The following is a 16,583-nucleotide window of genomic DNA, read 5'->3' on the forward strand; positions in this document are numbered from 1 at the left end:
TTCGTGGAGGCGGAGACAGTCGGAAGCGCGGTACTTGCCCCATTAGACTGGGGGCGGGGCTCGAGGGCAATTTAGGTGTAAAGGGGCGTGGCTATAGCGCTAAGGGGCGGGGTTTGCCTGGAGAGGGCAAAGAGAGAATTCTGGGGCATGCAGGCCGGCGATCAGAGAGTCCTGGGAGGGACGAAATTAGAATCCTGGGGAGCAGCGGGTGTAGAATCCTGGGAAGGGGAGGGAGAGGAATGCTGGGGGGGCGGGGCAAGCGTAGAATCCTGGGCAGAGACAGACATGGAATCCCAGGAGGGGGCGGGGTCTGACCTGCCTGAGGGGGCGTGGCCGGAGCCAGATCGGCTCCGCGAGGAGGGGAGGAAGGGGGTGGATCCTGTGACGTCAAGTAGTCCGAAGCCAGAAAGAATCTAAGGGCCAGGGGCGCGGAGCCCGAGAACCGGACCTCGGCAGTAGAGCCGAGAAAGCCGAGCGCCGCGGGAACCGGCCGGCAGCCGAAGCCACTCAGGCACCTACTCGTCTGCCCAGTCGATTGGCGCACGCAGAGTGGCCCTCAGGCCCCTGCCCGGGCCCAGTCCCTCCCCGGGACCCCCATGGCCCGGGCCGCAGCCCTCCGGCCGTTGAGATTGTCGCCGCCGACGCTGCCTCTACTGCCGTTGCTGCTGCTCCTGCTCCGGGAAACCGGTGAGAGAACGCAGACGCCTACCCGCCGCGCGCGAAACCATCCTTTTCCCTACCCCCAGCAGGAGGGTCGCTACGATCAGGCGAGACTACCCCCATCTTTCCTTCTCTCAGAGTTGGGAGTCTGAGGCCCGGGGAGAATTGAGGGCAGGGAGCCAGATGTCTTCAGAGGGGCGGGCGGGGAGCTCGGACTTTGGGCCCCTTACAGGGCCAAGAATGATAATTCGGACGACCTGGGGAAGGGCTTAAGGGCTCCAACCCCGGGCCCCAGGGTGCTGAAGGCTCTGACTCCTGGGCCCAGAAAACAAGGAACTCCTGAGCCCCAGAAAAAATAGGGGCTGAGGGCTCTATCTCTTGGGTCCCAAGGAAAATGAAGGCTAGAGGCTCCGTCTACCGGGGTCCTGGTAGGAACTGGAGTCAGGAAGGGCTCGAACTTGTGGGTTCCAGATTGTGAGCAGGGTTCTCTGTCTGTCTCTAGGGTCCCAGACAGAACTGGGGGGAGAGGAGGCCAAAAGGCCCTGTCTCCTGGGCTCCAGGTTTAATTGTGGGCATTGGAATGTCCTGGAATTCAGATATAAATGTGGGTAGGAACCCTGTCTCTTGGGTTCTAGATCTGATGAAGAGCCAGAGGCCCTGTCTGAAAGCTGGAGGCTCGGTCGGTCTGTGTCCCGCGTAGACTAAGGAGGCAGAGTCCCGCCGTCTGGGACCTTTCCCGTTCCTTGTGAGCGATCGGCGGGGACATCCCAGGGGAAGTTTTCCCGGTTTCACTTTCGTCGAGCCAGGGCAGGGCGGGGGCGGGAGCTCTCCTGGCTCCCCGTTCCGGATTCCCGGTTTCGGGGACTTCATCTCTCCTCTCGTCGCGCCTTTGTCCTCAGAGCCGCAGCGGGAGGTGGACGTGAGGAGACGCCGCCCTAATCCGCGGTCTCTCCCTCCGCTGTGCCCACTTCCCCGCCCCCCTCCCCGACTCCTGCTGTTTGCCCCACCTCCCCTAGGGGAGGGGTGCATCCCCAGGAGAGGGAGGGGCTGCGAGGAAACAGGTGAGGGAGGCTCTCGCCCTGCCCCTTTGCAGGTGACCCGGTTGTTTATTCCCAGCTAGAAACTCACGATAGATACTGGAGTTTCACAAACGTTTGCCAGAAAGTGCGAGGGAGCTCGCGGGAGCCCTAGATCTTTTCTTCCCCCAGCCTGTCTCTGAATGGTCTCCCAGTTTGGACCCAGAGCAGGGGCACAGACTTTTCCTTCCGGCTGTTTCTCCCTCTGCGTCAGAAACAGTGAGATAAAATCAGTGCGTGATCTCGCAGAAGGCTCTCAGTCGCCCTAAGGGACAGGTCCAGTCCCTGTTCCCATTCAACAGATGAGGAAACAGAGGCTTAGAAAGGACAAGCCACTTTCCCAGCATCCTCAGCCAGTTTTCAGACTTCAGAGCCTTTCTTGGCTCTGCCCTACCTGGTGGGCTCCGGAAAGTGCCTCTGAGCCTCCATTCCCTTCTTTGGAAAACTGAGATAACAGTTCCATCCCAGCAGGGACCCTGGGGTTGGGGGGGAGGGCCGGTTCAGAGATCCCACTGATCCTCGGAGGAAGCTCTTAGCGCCTGAGGAGGAGAGCGTCCCCCTTCCCCACACTCCGTCCTTGAGCCTTTGTGCCCTGCTCTCTCTCATCTCTGCCTCTTTCCTTCCCTCCTTCCCTTCCTCCTCTTCTCCGTCTCTTCCTCCCCTCCTTCCCTTCCTCCCCTCCTTCCCTCAGTTTCTCTCCCCCTCTTCCTCTCTCCATTTCTCACCCTCTCCCTGTCTGCTCCTCTGGCTCTCTAATCTCTCTCCAAGCTCTTTCTCTCCTCCTTTTTCACCCTCTCTCTCTCTCCTTTCCATCCGTCTCTGTTTCCCTGTCCCTGGCTCCTCTGACTTCCCCCTCCTTGGCCTCCGAGGAATGAGGGTGCACCACCTGGGCTTCTTGCCGGGCCAGCCCCCCTCCCCAGTCCTCCCGGCTTTCACTGCTCATCCATGTCAGCCAGGCAGCCCCACGTAGCAGAGGGGGATGGGAGGAGAGGGGACTGCCGGCCTGCTGTCTCTTCTCATTAGGGAAGGAGAACTGGACAGGGGAGAAGTAGGGGTGGGTCTGCCCACATCTTGGGGGGCAGTAGAGGGTCAAGAGGAATTCAGGGAGAGGCTGGAGATCCACACATGGGGACAGAAGCCAATAGAGGGAGGGTGTCAAACAAATTTAGGGACGGTGTCAGAGACACATGTAGAAATGGAACAGAGATGGGGGATGAAATCCAGCCACAGGGATGGGGGCAGAGAAGGTGGGGGGCAGGGCAAAGGGAGCTGGGAAGACATCTTGAGAAAAGCAGGAACAGCATAAAGAGACAGAGGTTTTGTGACAGTTGGGTGGGGGCCCAAAAGACCCCAGCCAGTCAGTGATGGTGATGCGATGACCCAGGGTGGTCAGAGCACAGGCCAACCTCAAGGCCTCAGCATGTGGGGGCCACGGAGGGTGGTAGACACCGGAGGGACAGGGAGTTGGGCAGGCTGGCTAGCTCCCCTGCCCCCACCAGGGACGCTGTTACATTTTTAATGTCCCAACGATGCTGAGAAATGGAGCAAGAGGAGGAGGAGAAAAGGGGACCCAGCAAGATGGCCCAGCGAAGAGGAAGTATGGCAGGGATGTGGAGAAACATGCAGAGATGGGGAGACCCAGGAGGCAGAGGGTCAGAGCCATGGAGAAACAGAGATCCTGAGAGACAGAGACCAGAAACCTGGAGAGATTAGAGACCCCAGGAATCGGTGCTGGGAGCCAGATCCCAGAGATGAGGAGACCCCCAGACCCAAAAGATCCAGACCTCAGATGTCGGAGTACAGAAGAAAGAGAATATGAGAACAGATAGGGTCTCTTGGGCCTGGTGAAAATGATCTGAAATTGATTGTGGTCATGGAGGCACAAATGTATGAATTTACTAAAAGTCATTGAACTAGACACTTTAAATGGGCGAATCATATGGTATGGGAATTGTATCTCAATAAAACTTTTAGAGAGAGAGAGACAGACGGACAGACACGGAGAGCAGAGACTAGGGACTCCTGGGAGACACAGAGGGGCAGACTGCGAACCCTAAGAACCAGAGACAGAGACACAAGAGATCAAAGAGACAGGACCTGCAAGAGGAGGGCCAGAGTCTCAGACACAGAAGTGTTTTGGTGTAAACTCGGCCTGGGCAGAGCGGTGGGGTGGGGTTCTGTCTGAGGGGCTCAGCCAGGAAGAACAGTCCTAGAGAGTCACCCCCAGAAGCATCAGACTCCACAGGGGAGACCTTCAGTAGGGGTGGAGTCCCTGCAGAAAGGCAGAAAATCACAGACCAGGGAGGGGAATGATGACCATCCTCCAAGCTGAGTGATGACCACCATCAGAGAGGTGGGCTGGGGAGGCAGGTGAGGATATGCAGACCCAGACAGCCCAATATCTTGGCTGCTTCTGCTCAACAACACCCACCCCCTGCCTCTACCCCCCCCCCGCCCTCCCCCCGCCCCCCCCCCCCTCCCCCCGCGCCCCCCCCTCCACCCTCCACCAAACCGGCTCCTGGATGTCCGCTGTGGGGGTGGGCACCATGATTGATGCAATTAATTAACTATGGAGGTAGCTGAGGCAGCAGCTGAGGCTGGCACTCCAAGCATGCTGGCCTTCGAGGGCCAGCTGGCGTCCGCCACACTCTATGGTCAGAGGGCAGGTCTACGATACCTTGTAGGTCTGGAGAGGGTGAGCCAAGCTGGGAGGAGCCAGCCAGGCAGGCAGGAACCCAGGAGTCCAGGCCCCCAGCCCCTTCCTCTCAGCCCTGATTTCCCCTCCCCGGATCTCAGGGTCTCAGGCTTTGGGTCTCTGTCCCCACCCGCCCAAAGGATTCCCCTGGGCTCACACAATGCCCTGGGCTGCCCCTGCCCTGCCACCACAGGAAGCCTAGCATGCCAGGCCACAGGCAGGGGAAATGTGTCTGGGGACCCAGCTGACACCCCATGAAGCTGTCACCAGCCTGGCTCGCTGAGGAAAGCTGAGGGCGGCTGGTGTTCCCACGGCCACACCCTCCCCCACTGTGCTGCTGACCATGTTCTGGCCAAGGTCAGGGCACAGGCTCTCGCCCAACAGTGTCCTGGACGCTAGGGTCTGAACTCCAGGCCAACCTTCCTCCTGGCTTCATTTCTCCCGCCTCTGCCTGAAACGCAAAACATCTGGGCATCAGCCAATACACCTTGTTCCCCTCACCACCTACCCCTGCCCCACAGCCGGTCAGCCTCCATGTCCCAACCGTTCTAACTTCTGAATGTGTTTCCAATCCAGTTCATCCTCCATCCCCACTGCCCTGACCCCCGAAGCCTGGCCCCAGTCCATTCTGAGGGTTCTTTCTAAAGCACAAATCTAACCTTGTCCCTCCCCCTGCCTGTAACTCTCTATGGTTCCCTAGTGCCCCTAAAAAAAAGCCCAAACTCTAACTCAGCCTCAGCCTCTGTCATCTAATGCACTGTTGCTTCCCCATCTCCACCTCATTCATTCACTCAACACATTTTTGGAGCTCTGTAAGAGCTGTAAGTGTGCCGGGTACGCCTCTAGGCTCTGGGAATACAGCAGGAACCAAGGCTCAGATGATAGAGAATCTGCCTGCCAATGCAGGAGACCCGGGTTTGATCCCTGGGTCAGGAAGATCCCCTGGAGAAGGGAATGGCTACCCACTCCAGTATTCTTGCCCGGAGAATTCCACAGACAGAGAAGCCTGGCAGGCTACAGTCCATGGGATCACAAAGAGTTGGACATGACTGAGGGACTAACACTTTCAAGACAAAGATCCCTGCCCCGAGAACTAATGTTCTAGCAGGTAAAAGACATCAGGTGCAATGAGGAAAACGAAGCAGTGTCAAGGGAATTTCTGTTCTCATCATTAGGGTGGTCAGGGAACGCCCCAGAGCAAAGATCTGAAGGGAGCGAGGGAGGGGAAAGTATTCCAGGATGAGAGAACAGCAAGTGCAGAGGCCCTGAGGTGGGACTTGCCTGGCATGTCTGAGAAATGGTGAGGAGGATGGCGTGTCTGGAGCAGGGTGAGCCAAGGGGAGAGGGTGAGAGATGAGGTCAGAAAGAGCACGGGCACAGGTCACACAGGACCTTGTGGGCTGCTATAAAGACTTGAGCTTTTTTTATTTTCCGAGTGAGGAGAGAGCCATAGAAGAAGACCCTTCTCTGCGTGTGGGAACTGCAGGGGGCACCTGCAGCCCTTCATGGCAAGGGAGGGGGTGTGTGTCAGATGACCTAGGGGAGAGATGCCACTGGCTTAGACCAAGATACGGGTAATGCAGGGGTCAAACCTGGTCCACTTGAAGATATATTTTGAAGAAGAAGCTGATGGGATTTCCTGATGGATTGCAATGGGGGTTGAGAGAGAAAAAGTGGAGTCAGATATGACTCCAAAGCTTCCATCGTAAACCTTTTACTGAGGTGGAAAGACCGAAAAGATGGGCCATTAACCATATGGGGGCTGAACCATGCTATTCATTCATTCAAAATGAGGCATTTAGAATGGGAATCGTGGAGCCTTGGAATTTTAGAACCTCCTTCATTTCACATATATGGAGCATCTACCAGGAGCAGGTCTCTGTTGCAGGTCTCGAGTGTAACCCTGTGAACAAGACCAGGCAAAGAATTCCTGCCCTCCAGGAGCTCAGGAGGGTCATGAAAACCTGGTGTGTGAGATGGGGAAATGGGTTCGGGGTGAGGGGATGATGAGGGCCAGCTAGTCAGAAAGAGGAAGGGTGTATGGCCATCCAGGACAAAGTATTGGTGATAAAAGAAATTCCTGAGAAGCTTGCCCCACAAGAAGCTAAAAGTGGGGGTTTTTTTAATTTAATTAATTCATTTATTTCAGGCTTACCGACCAGAGATTGAACCCCTGCCCTCAGCAGTGAAACCACAGAGTCCTAACCACTAAGCTGCCAAGAAATCCCCAAAAGTGGGGTTTTTTTTTTCTTGTTGCTTTTTTTTTTTTTTTAAATCTTCTGAAGCTACCAGGGCCACTTGAGTTGCAGGAGGACAACCTCCCTCAGAAGAGAGGTGTGAACCCCAGGCCACGACAGTGAAAGCCTGGGTCCTAACTACTGGGCAACCAGGGAACTCCCCAGAAGAGAGGCAACTGGCAGCCACAGGATTTCCTTAGGACAAGAAATCTGAGTCCCCACAGGGACCCAGTGACCCAGGCAAGGTGTGGAGCTCCATGGGCTGGAGCTTGGCTTCCCTTGGGAAGGGTCTCCTCCTCCAGGAAGCCCTCCTGCCCTTCCCCTTGGCTGGGTCAGGCCCCTGCTTTAGGTCCTCCCCTCCAGCCCCAGCCCTGCCCCACCCCGCCACCGACTGTCTGTGCAATCTCTCCCCTCTCCTGGAATGTCAACTCCTGGAGGACTTATCTTGACACATCTGTGAAATGTACAGCCAGAACAGATCTTGATATTTATTCAACAGTTTTTTTTGTTTTTTGTTTTTTCCCCCAACAGTATTGATTGAGCACCTACTATACCCATGCCCTGGTGTGGGCTCTAGGGATACAGTAAGCAACAAGATAGATAAATCCCCGTCCTCAGGGACTGACTCTCTAGTACCTGGGGTCACCGTGTTGAGCAACTATTTGTTGCCCACTGGTTGGCACAGGCTGGAAAAGAATGGCTAGCAGGAAGGTTCTACCACTCAAGCCCTTGAAGTTCTCAATCTTTGCTTTAGTCAAGTTCTTCTCCAAGTGAAGAACCCTCAATGGTTCCCACTTACCTCAAGAAGAAAACTTAAACCCTCATCCCCACCCTTCGTCTCTTCTGCGCTCACACTGGCCTGGGTGTTTTTTCCCTGACTGAGTTCCCATCCCTCCTCACCCAGCTCAAAGGGGGCAGAGCCCTTGGGAACCCTTGTCCCATCCTCAGCGCCTCTGGGAGCCACGCAGGGTCCTGGCACCTTGAGGGAAGGGGGCGACCCTGCCTCAGCTCCACCCAACTGCTGCCCCCAGGGTCTCATATCCTGATTTTTGTCTGGATTTGACCTCCAGACCTTTCTGTGCTGCTAGGTCACTTCTGAAACTATGCTACCTGAGCCAAAAGTAACTGAGGGAGCTGGACTTGGTCGGTAGCATGTGGCTGTCTGCCCCTACTTGACTCACCTGCTGTGCCTGCCCTCTGAGGAACCTATGGGAGAAAATCATGTCATGGACTTGTCGCCAGGGACCCTACAGGGTTGCTCAAACATTCCCATTTTACAGATGGAGGAAATCAGGCTCAAAACAAAGTCACCCGGGGACTTCCCTGGTGGTCCAGCGGCTGGGAGACTCCATGCTGCCAATGCAGAGGGCCCGGGTTTGATCCCTGGTCAGGGAACTAGATCCGACATGCTGCAATTGAGAGTTGCCATGTCACAGCTAAAGATCCCATGTGGCACAATGAAGATGGACGATTCCACATGCTGAAACCAGGGCCTGGTGCAGCCAAATAAATAAATATTTTTTAAAAAAAGTCACCCACCTAAGAGGGCACAGAGCCAGCAGGAAGCCCCCAGCCATCTGCTCCAGGGTCCCACACATGACACTCTGCAGTGTGGTCCCTCTGGAGGGGAGGATGCCCACATCTCAAGGTGGCCCCCCTGGGTTTGAGTTGCAAGATATATGTAGGGATTCCACGAGATGATATGTGTGTCACACGGCCTTGACTGATGGCTTCTTTTGAGCAGTGCCTAGGATGGGTCCTGCCTTCTCTTGGGGACCCTCTCACTAGGGTCACTGTTAATGTTCCCTGGATTCCTGTGGGAGGCCAGCCGCTGCACACATGCCTCCCCTCACATCTCGGTCAAGGGCAGCTTGGCATGGGCCTTTGCCTCGGAGCTGGGTGTCAAGGGCTACTTGTAATTATACTTAGCTGGTTATGTTTATTTACCAAGCACTGATCTTGCACTTCCTGGGGCCCTGTGTACTAAGTGCTCAACAAACATCCTTTAATCCTTAAACAGCAACCCCTAGGAGGTGGGCACCATTATTACCCTCCCCTTTACAGCTGAGGAAACTGGGGCACAGAGAGGTTAAACGACTTGTCCAACGTCACACAGCCAGTAAGTGGCAGAGCTAGGATTTGAAGGCACGCAGTCTGTGCTCTCAGTCCCCCATGCTTTACTGCCTTGCACGGTAAAAAAAAATTCGCCTTTTTTAAAAATAAATTATTAATGCATTCATTTGGCTGCGCTGGGTCATAGGGTTAGAGTTAGGGATGTGGCATGTGGGATCTAGTTCCCTGGCAAGGGATTGAACCTGGGCCCCTGCATTGGGAACATGAAGCCTTAGCCACGGGACCACCAGCGGAAGTTTCTGGAGAAACATTTATTTTTATGTTCGTTTTTATTAAAAGCCAGAAAACCAATGATGAGCTGAGAAATAAAAGCCATATATTCAGACAAAAACTGGCATGGAAATGTTCACTGTAGCTTTGTTCATAATCACCAAAAGGTGAATACAACTCAGCTGTCCATCAGCTGCTAAATGAATGAACGAAACATGGTCAGTCTGTACAGTGGAATATTACTGAGCCATAAAAAGGAACCGAAGCACTGATCCTCGTTACTGCCTGGGTACACCTTGAAAACACTGCCAAGTGAAAGACAGCAAACACAAAAGGCCACGTATTTTTTTATTTGATTTATGTGATATGCCCGGAAGAGGCCAGTCTCTAGACAGAAAGTAGATCACTGATTGTCAGTGACTGGGCAATGGGAGGTGCAACTGACTGTATGATTGTTACATGGATTTCTTTGGGGCATTATAACAATGTCCTAAACTTGATTATGGCGATGGATGCACAACTCCTGTGAATACATGAAAAGCCACTGACTCATACATTTTTAATGGATAAATGGGAATTAATCTCAATAAGGCTGTTAATAGAAAAAAAAAAAAAAAAAACAGGCTTAGAGGGTTGTAGGTTTTCTAGAAACAACTGTGCAGGAAAAACAATGAAATATATACCCTTAAATTTTTTTTAATTTCTTTTGGCATAGATTTGAGTTTTTGTTATTTTTGGAAAATTCTTTTTTCCCTCCAAACATTTGACAATGAAAAGTTTCCAACATACATGTGCAAGTTGGGAGAAAGGCCCAGCAGCCTCCCTCATCTCTGCCTCTAGACTTGACAGCGTGTCATATTCTGTCCTGTTTGCTTCATCACTTTACCATTTTGGGTTTTTTTTTTTTTGGATGAACATTTCAGATATGACATTTCCACCTTTTATCTTTCCCTTCTTTCTTCTTCTTGTTGGCTGTGCTGGGCAGCTTGTGGAATCTTAGTTCCCTAACCAGGGGTTGAACCTGGGCCCTCAGCAGTGAGAGAGCATAGCCTTAACCAGTGGATCGGAAACCAGGAAATTCTCATCCACCCTTCATCGTCTAAGGAAAAGAAATACTACATAAAAGAGATAACCAACAAGGACTCACTGCATAGCACAGGGAACTATACTCAATGTTTGTTAAACCTATAAGGAAAAGAATCTGAAGACAATTCTGAACGGCTGTGCTATACACCTAAAACTGACACATGGTAAATCAGTTATAGGACTTCCCCGGTGGTCCAGTGGTTAAGAATCCGCCTGCCAGGGAGAAAGGTTCGGTCCTTTTCGTCTGGCGGCAGCCATCAGGGTGAGTCGAAATGGGTGCGGACAAGTACATCCACGAGCTATGGAGGAAGAAGCAGTCAGACGTGATGCGCTTCCTACCCCGGGTGCGCTGCTGGCGGTACCACCCGCTCTTGCGCGCTGCACCGCGCCCCCCCCGCGCTGCACCTCCCCTATCCCCCCTAACACCCCTGCCCCGGCCCGATGAGGCCCGCAGGCTGGGATTCAAGGCCAAGCAAGGTTATGTCATATATCGGATTCGTGTGCGCCACGGTGGCTACAAACGCCCAGTTCCTAAGGGTGCCACTTTCGGCAAGCCTGTCTCCCATGGTGTCAACCAGCTCCAGTTTGCTCGAAGCCTTCAGTCTGCTGCGGAGGAGCGCGCTGGACGCCACCGTGGGGCCCTAAGGCTCCTGAATCCCTACTGGGTTGGTGAAGAGTCTACATACCAATTCTTTGAGGTTATCCTCATTGATCCATTCCATACAGCTATCAGAAGAAACCCTGACCCCTAGTGGACCACTAAACCAGTCCACAACCACGAGGAGATACGGGGGCTGACGTCTGCAGGCAGAAAGAGCCGCGGGCCAGGCAAGGGCTACGAGTTCCACCAAGCTATTGGTGGCTCTCGCTGTGCAGCTTGGAGAAGGTGCAGTACTCTCCAACTCCACCGCTACCGCTAATATAAGTAATGTTTGTCAAGTTCTTACCTAATAATTTAGGACGTTCTTGTCTGCTTAAAAGTGTTTTTTAATTTGTCTGTTGAAACTAGTTGTGTGCAGATTGCTTCATTGAATGCATTGTCAAATTATAAAAGTTAGGGACTTCCGCAGTGGTCCAGTGGTTAAGACCCTGTGCTTCCAATTCTGGGGGCACGCGTTTGATCCCTGGTCGGTCTGGAACTAAGACTCCACATGCTAAGACCTGGTACAGCCAAAAAAAAAAAAAAAATTATGGAAGTTAAAGTGCAGTGATGCTCGAAGACTTTAAGTGATGGTGTAACCCGTTTCTAATAAGGGGAATGCCTTTGTTTTTGCTTTCTTAGGGAGTTGATATGTCCATGTTTAAAATGCTGTTTGGGCAATAGGTGTAAAGTTCTATAAAAGAGGAGTGCAGAAATTTCACCCTGTAGATTTGTTGATGCATGTGATGAGACCTGCAGCTTTACTGGGGTGATGCAATGCTCTGCAGTTCTATGGAGTTTGGCAGCTACAACGTTTTAAGTTGGATATTTCTTGGAAATGTGAAGGGTGTCCTGATCCTTTCTCAAGATCATATGCAGAAAAATAAAGTTGACTAGGGTCCATGTTTTAGGCTTAATCTGGTACTTCATTTATGTAACTGCTGCTTCTGAAAGGCAAAAAGTAATGCCACTATTTTTAAGAGAATTGAATAGACCTGTTGCAAGAGGGTTCTCACAAATGAATCAAATCCTGGTTTACCAAAATTAAATTGCCTTGGCCTCCATGGTACCACTGAAGTTCACATAAAGCTCCTGGTTCAGACTCTGGCATGTGTAGAATACTGAACTTCATGCAACATGGTTGTATTGACATTGGTGTTGATTAAAACGAATGGAAATTGAACATTAGATAAGTGAGAGGGAGTTATTAGCCCTGAGGTTTTAGGAGCTAATAACTCCTAGGATTTAGGATTGGGAGGCTGATGTTCATCAGATCCCTTTCAGGTGTAGGACGATAGTAAAAACTTATCAAAAAATTAAATGTTTTATCTGTAGTATTAGTTTGTGACCATCATGAACCACCTTAGGGGATGCAGGAAATAGGGGTGGTTATATTTAAAAGTATCATTGCTAAGTGTAATCAGTGTTCTCTAGGGTCAAGTCACTCCATTCTTAAAAGGCTACTGAGAAGGACTTCCCTTGGGGGTCCAGTGGCTAAGATTCTGTGCTCCCAATGCAGTGGGCCCAAGTTCGATCCCTGGTCAGGGAACTAGATGCCACATGCTGCAATGAAGATCAAAGATCCTGTGTGCTGCAACTAAGACCTGGCAACTAAATAAACAAATAAATAATAAGTATCTTTTTTAAAAAAAGGCTACTGAGAAAAATCATGTAGTTGGTGTCACTACAAGTTCAATTGGCTTCTGACTTTGTGCTGTCTACAGTTGTTCCCATCCCTGCTCAAACCACCCTCAAGAGCTTCACAGTTCCAGACTTGGCAGGCCACCAGTTGTGGCTGGGCTCACCACCTCATTCTGCTCGTTGCATCGTGTCTTCCTGTAGACTAGACTTCTGTTTCCCAGGGTGTGTTTGAACGTAGAAAATACGGAAGAGGAATTACCCCAGTTCTTGGTTTGCTGTCTCAATAGGTAGTTTAATTTTGAAATCTAATTACTGATTTTCTTGAACCAATTTTTCTTGTTTTTTTTTTTTTTTCCCCACGGGTTTTTAAAAGGCCCACTTAAGTCATTTCCAGAAAACAGACTTGCAAAACCTTTTGAGATCCAAATTCCTTCCTACTCAAAAAATCTTAAACCATATTATTCTGTGTGTAGAGGTTGTTCAACTATATAATAATGGAATAAATGTCTATTAAACTGAAAATAAAAAAGAATCTGCCTGCCAATGCAGGAGACACAGGGTTCTATCCCTGATTTGGGAAGATTCCACACGCTGCAGAGCAACTAAGCCCAAGCACCACAACTACTTAAGCACAGACAAAAATTAAAGAAATAAATAAAATGTTAAAAATAAATCAATCAACTATACTTCAATAAGATAGGGAATTCCCTGGCAGTCCAGTGGTTAGGACTCAGCACTCTCAATGGGAAGCCCGGGCTCTATCCCAGGTAGGGGAACTAAGACACTAAAAGCTGTGTAGTGAAAAATGAAATAAAATAGGATATTTTTAAAGATTTTTGATTTAAGGACTACTTTGTGGTTATTCAGTTGCTAAGTCATGTCCCACTCTTTTCCCACCCCATGGACTATAACATGCCAGGCTGCTCCGTCCTCCACTGTCTCCCAGAGTTTGGTCAAATTCATGTCCATTGAATCAGTGATGCTACCTAACCATCTCATCCTTTGCCGCCCCCTTCTCCTTTTGCCTTCAGTCTTTCTCAGCATCAGGGTCTTTCCCAGTGAGTCAGCTCTTCACATCAGGTGGCCAAAAAGTATTGGAGCTTCAGCTTCAGCATCAGTCCTTGCAATGAATATGCAGGGTTGATTTTCTTTTTAAGATTGACTGGTTTGATCTCCTTGCTATCCAAAGGACTCTCAAGGGTCTTTTCGAGGACCACAATTCAAAAGCATCAATTCTTCGGCACTCAGCTTTCTTTATGCTCCAATTCTCACATCCATACATGACTACTGGAAAAACCATAGCTTTGACTCTCTACTGGCAAAGTGATGTCTCTGCAGATTAATATGCTGTCTAGGTTTGTCATATCTTTCTTTCCAAGGAGCAAGTGTCTTTTAATTTCATGGCTACATGAATACTACATAATCACAATTTATTCATCACACCGAAGATCATGAGCAGTAATTCCACAGCTAGCCCAGAACCCAAATGGCCCTAGTTTTCCTCAAACTGTCTTATCTGGCTGGCCTTTTGGGAACTGGGACAGCGTGAAGATGCCTGCATTACCCTGAGGTCTGCATTTCCAGGGTGGGGTGGAGGGGGCCCCCTCCCATGATGGCTCTGCCTGGCCCAGGGATTTCTAGGTACTTCCCCGACCCGACATCTCTCTCTCTCCTCTCTCCCCAGGAGCCCAGGATGTGCGAGTTCAGGTCGCCGCTGAGGTGCGGGGCAACCTGGGGGACACGGTAGAGCTGCCGTGCCACCTGCTGCCTTCAGCGCCTGAAATCCGAGTGTCCCAGGTGACGTGGCTGCGCCTGGACGCGCCCGAAGGCAAACAGAACGTGGCCATCTTCCACCCCCAGTATGGTCGCAGCTTCCCCAGCCCGAAGCCCGGCAAGGAGCGGCTGTCCTTCGTCAATACCGCGCCGAGCTCGGGGGCCGGGCAAGGCTCGGAGCTGGAGGTGCGGGACGCCACGCTGTCCCTCCGGGGGCTGACGGTGGAGGACGAGGGCAACTACACTTGCGAGTTTGCCACCTTTCCCAAGGGCACCAGTCGGGGAGTCACCTGGCTCAGAGTCATAGGTGAGCAGGGTGGGGGTGGGGGGCTGCGGCGAAGCGAGAGGGGGAGGGGTGCAATGCGCGAGCGCCCCCACGGGCCTGTTTCTGAGCTTTAGCTGGGAAATCGACCTACCTTGTCTGCGGTCATCAATTGGCTGGCCGTGATTCACTAAGCACCTGCTATTTGCCACCGGTAGTTCTGCAGGGAGGAGATACAGCCGGCAAGAAGCGTTCAGATGGTTGAGCCCCTACTCGATGGCAAACGCTGTGCCACGCTCTAGGGATGAAGCCCTTAGGAGAACAGAAGTCCCCGTTCTCCTGGAGCTTAGACTCCAATTAAGGGAGTAGATAACATAAATAAGAAGAAAAAGAGTGAGCTGGGCGGTTGTAGGCACTTTAGAAATTGGAGGAGAAAAAAAAAATTGGAGGAGAATAGGTTACCATTTTAGTAAGGGTGGTCTGGTGCTATTTGAACCCAAAGTAGGAGGGTTTGAGGGAGTCCTGCAGGTCCACGGAGGAGAGTTTCAGGCAGCAGGAACAGCAAGTGCAAAGGCCCTGAGGCAGGGCACGCCTGGAAGGTCTGAGGAAAAGCCAGGAAGTCAGAATGGCTGGAGATGAGTGAATGGGGAGGGCGGGGCAGGGAGAGGCAAGGTCAAGGCAGTGATGGGGGAGCACAGATCACAAATGACCTCATGGACCATGAGAAGATGTTGGCTTTTGCCTTGAGAGAACAACAGCTACAGGAGATTCTGAGTAGGGGAGGAATGTGTTGACTTGGGTTTTCACAGGCTATGTGGGGAGTGAGGATGGAGGCTCACAAAGGCGGTGAGGGCCTAAGTCCAGGAGACAGGTGATGGCAGGTAGACCAAAGGGGAGGCAGTGGAGGTAGTGAGATGTCATTGTCTTATGGAAACATTTTAGAGGTCAAGCCAGAGAATAATCAAATTAGCAAACAAAAGGAGCTCCAGGATGTTGTAATATTCACTGTAAGGCCCCAGTGGACTCCTGTAGAGAGAATGGTTAGTGAAAGCCTCTTAGTCAAGTCTCCCCGGGTAAGCAGGAGCCACCCTCGGGAAGAAGAAGGAAGGTCCAGCAGAGGGAACGGGACAGTCTAGGCAAAGGCTGGGATAAGAGAAACAGACTGGCACATTCTAGGAAGAGACAGGAGGCTAGTGGCAAGGGCTTGAGTGAGCCTCAACGAGGCAAGGAACCAACAGGGCCAGCTTACACGAACCTCATAGACAAGAGGCCAGGTGGCTGGAATTCATCTGTTGGTTTTTTTTTTCCCCCGTGCTGAGCAGCTTGGAGAATCGCAGTTTCCCAACCAGGGATTGAACCCACACCCTTGGCAGTGAAAACATGGAGTCCTAACCAGTGGTGGACCACCAGCGAATTCCCTTCATCTGAAATGTTATTTGGAGCCATAAGACGGTTTCAAATCATAAGAACACCCTGACCAGGGTCTTGAAATTCTTTAAAAAAAAGTGGGGGGGGCGGTCACTGGCAGGACTTCCCTGCTGGTCTAGTGGTTAAGAATCCACCTGCCAGTGCAGGGGACATGAGTTCAATCCCTGGTCCCAGAAGATCCCACATGCCATGGAGCAACCTGACCTGTGCAGCAGCACTACTGAGCCAGTGCTCTACAATAAGAGAAGCCACCACAATGAGAGGCCCGTGCACCACAACCAGGCGTGGTCCTCACTCAGCGCAATTAGAGCAAACCCGCTTGCAGCAACGAAGACCCAGAGCAGCCAAAGATAAATAAAATTTAAAAAAAAGATCAACTGGCTGCCAGGGGCAGGGAGGGGTGATGGGCATGGGGCATCAGAAGAGTAGACAAAGGTAGAAGGAAGCAAGGAGGCAGGTGAGAGAAGAGGGAAGAAGCAGGGAGGAGTGGGGAAAGGAGAGGAATAAACAGAGAAGTGAAATAATCACCCTTTTGGGAGATAGTGGGTGCTTGTCCGTGAACTAAGGGATGAGGAGGAGGAAGAATTCCCAGCCTTCTGGCTCCAACAGGGAGTGACCAGCATGACCACTTAGCGGAATGTGGAAGAGTTAGGGAAGGCATCTTTTCAAAGGATGCTATTTCTTGCTAAATCTTGGCGGTCCCCTGGGGTCCCGCCTTCTTCCAGCAACTCCGAAGAAGCCA

General features: G+C 51.7%; 1 protein-coding gene and 1 pseudogene across 7 annotated transcripts in view; both read left to right on the forward strand.

Moving 5' to 3' along the window:
* The first annotated feature begins 393 nt into the window (after positions 1-393).
* Positions 394-16,583, forward strand: part of NECTIN2 (nectin cell adhesion molecule 2) — a 33,047-nt gene continuing 16,857 nt past the window's right edge. For all 6 annotated transcript variants that reach the window (XM_086353062.1, XM_086353063.1, XM_086353065.1 and 3 more), the window contains exons 1-2: positions 394-687; positions 14,063-14,458. In XM_086353062.1, coding sequence (XP_086209188.1) covers positions 597-687; positions 14,063-14,458 — 487 coding nt within the window. In that variant the 5' untranslated portion in view covers positions 394-596. The remainder of the gene's footprint in view (positions 688-14,062; positions 14,459-16,583) is intronic.
* Positions 10,234-13,437, forward strand: LOC147354025 (large ribosomal subunit protein eL15 pseudogene; annotated as a pseudogene). The gene has a single exon (XR_015146173.1). The product of XR_015146173.1 is annotated as a large ribosomal subunit protein eL15 pseudogene (transcript).

This window comes from Bos grunniens, chromosome 18 (genome assembly GCF_055505025.1).
Source record: "Bos grunniens cultivar Pamir isolate PY7600 chromosome 18, Bosgru_T2T1.0, whole genome shotgun sequence".
In the NCBI taxonomy this organism is placed as follows: domain Eukaryota; kingdom Metazoa; phylum Chordata; class Mammalia; order Artiodactyla; family Bovidae; genus Bos; species Bos grunniens.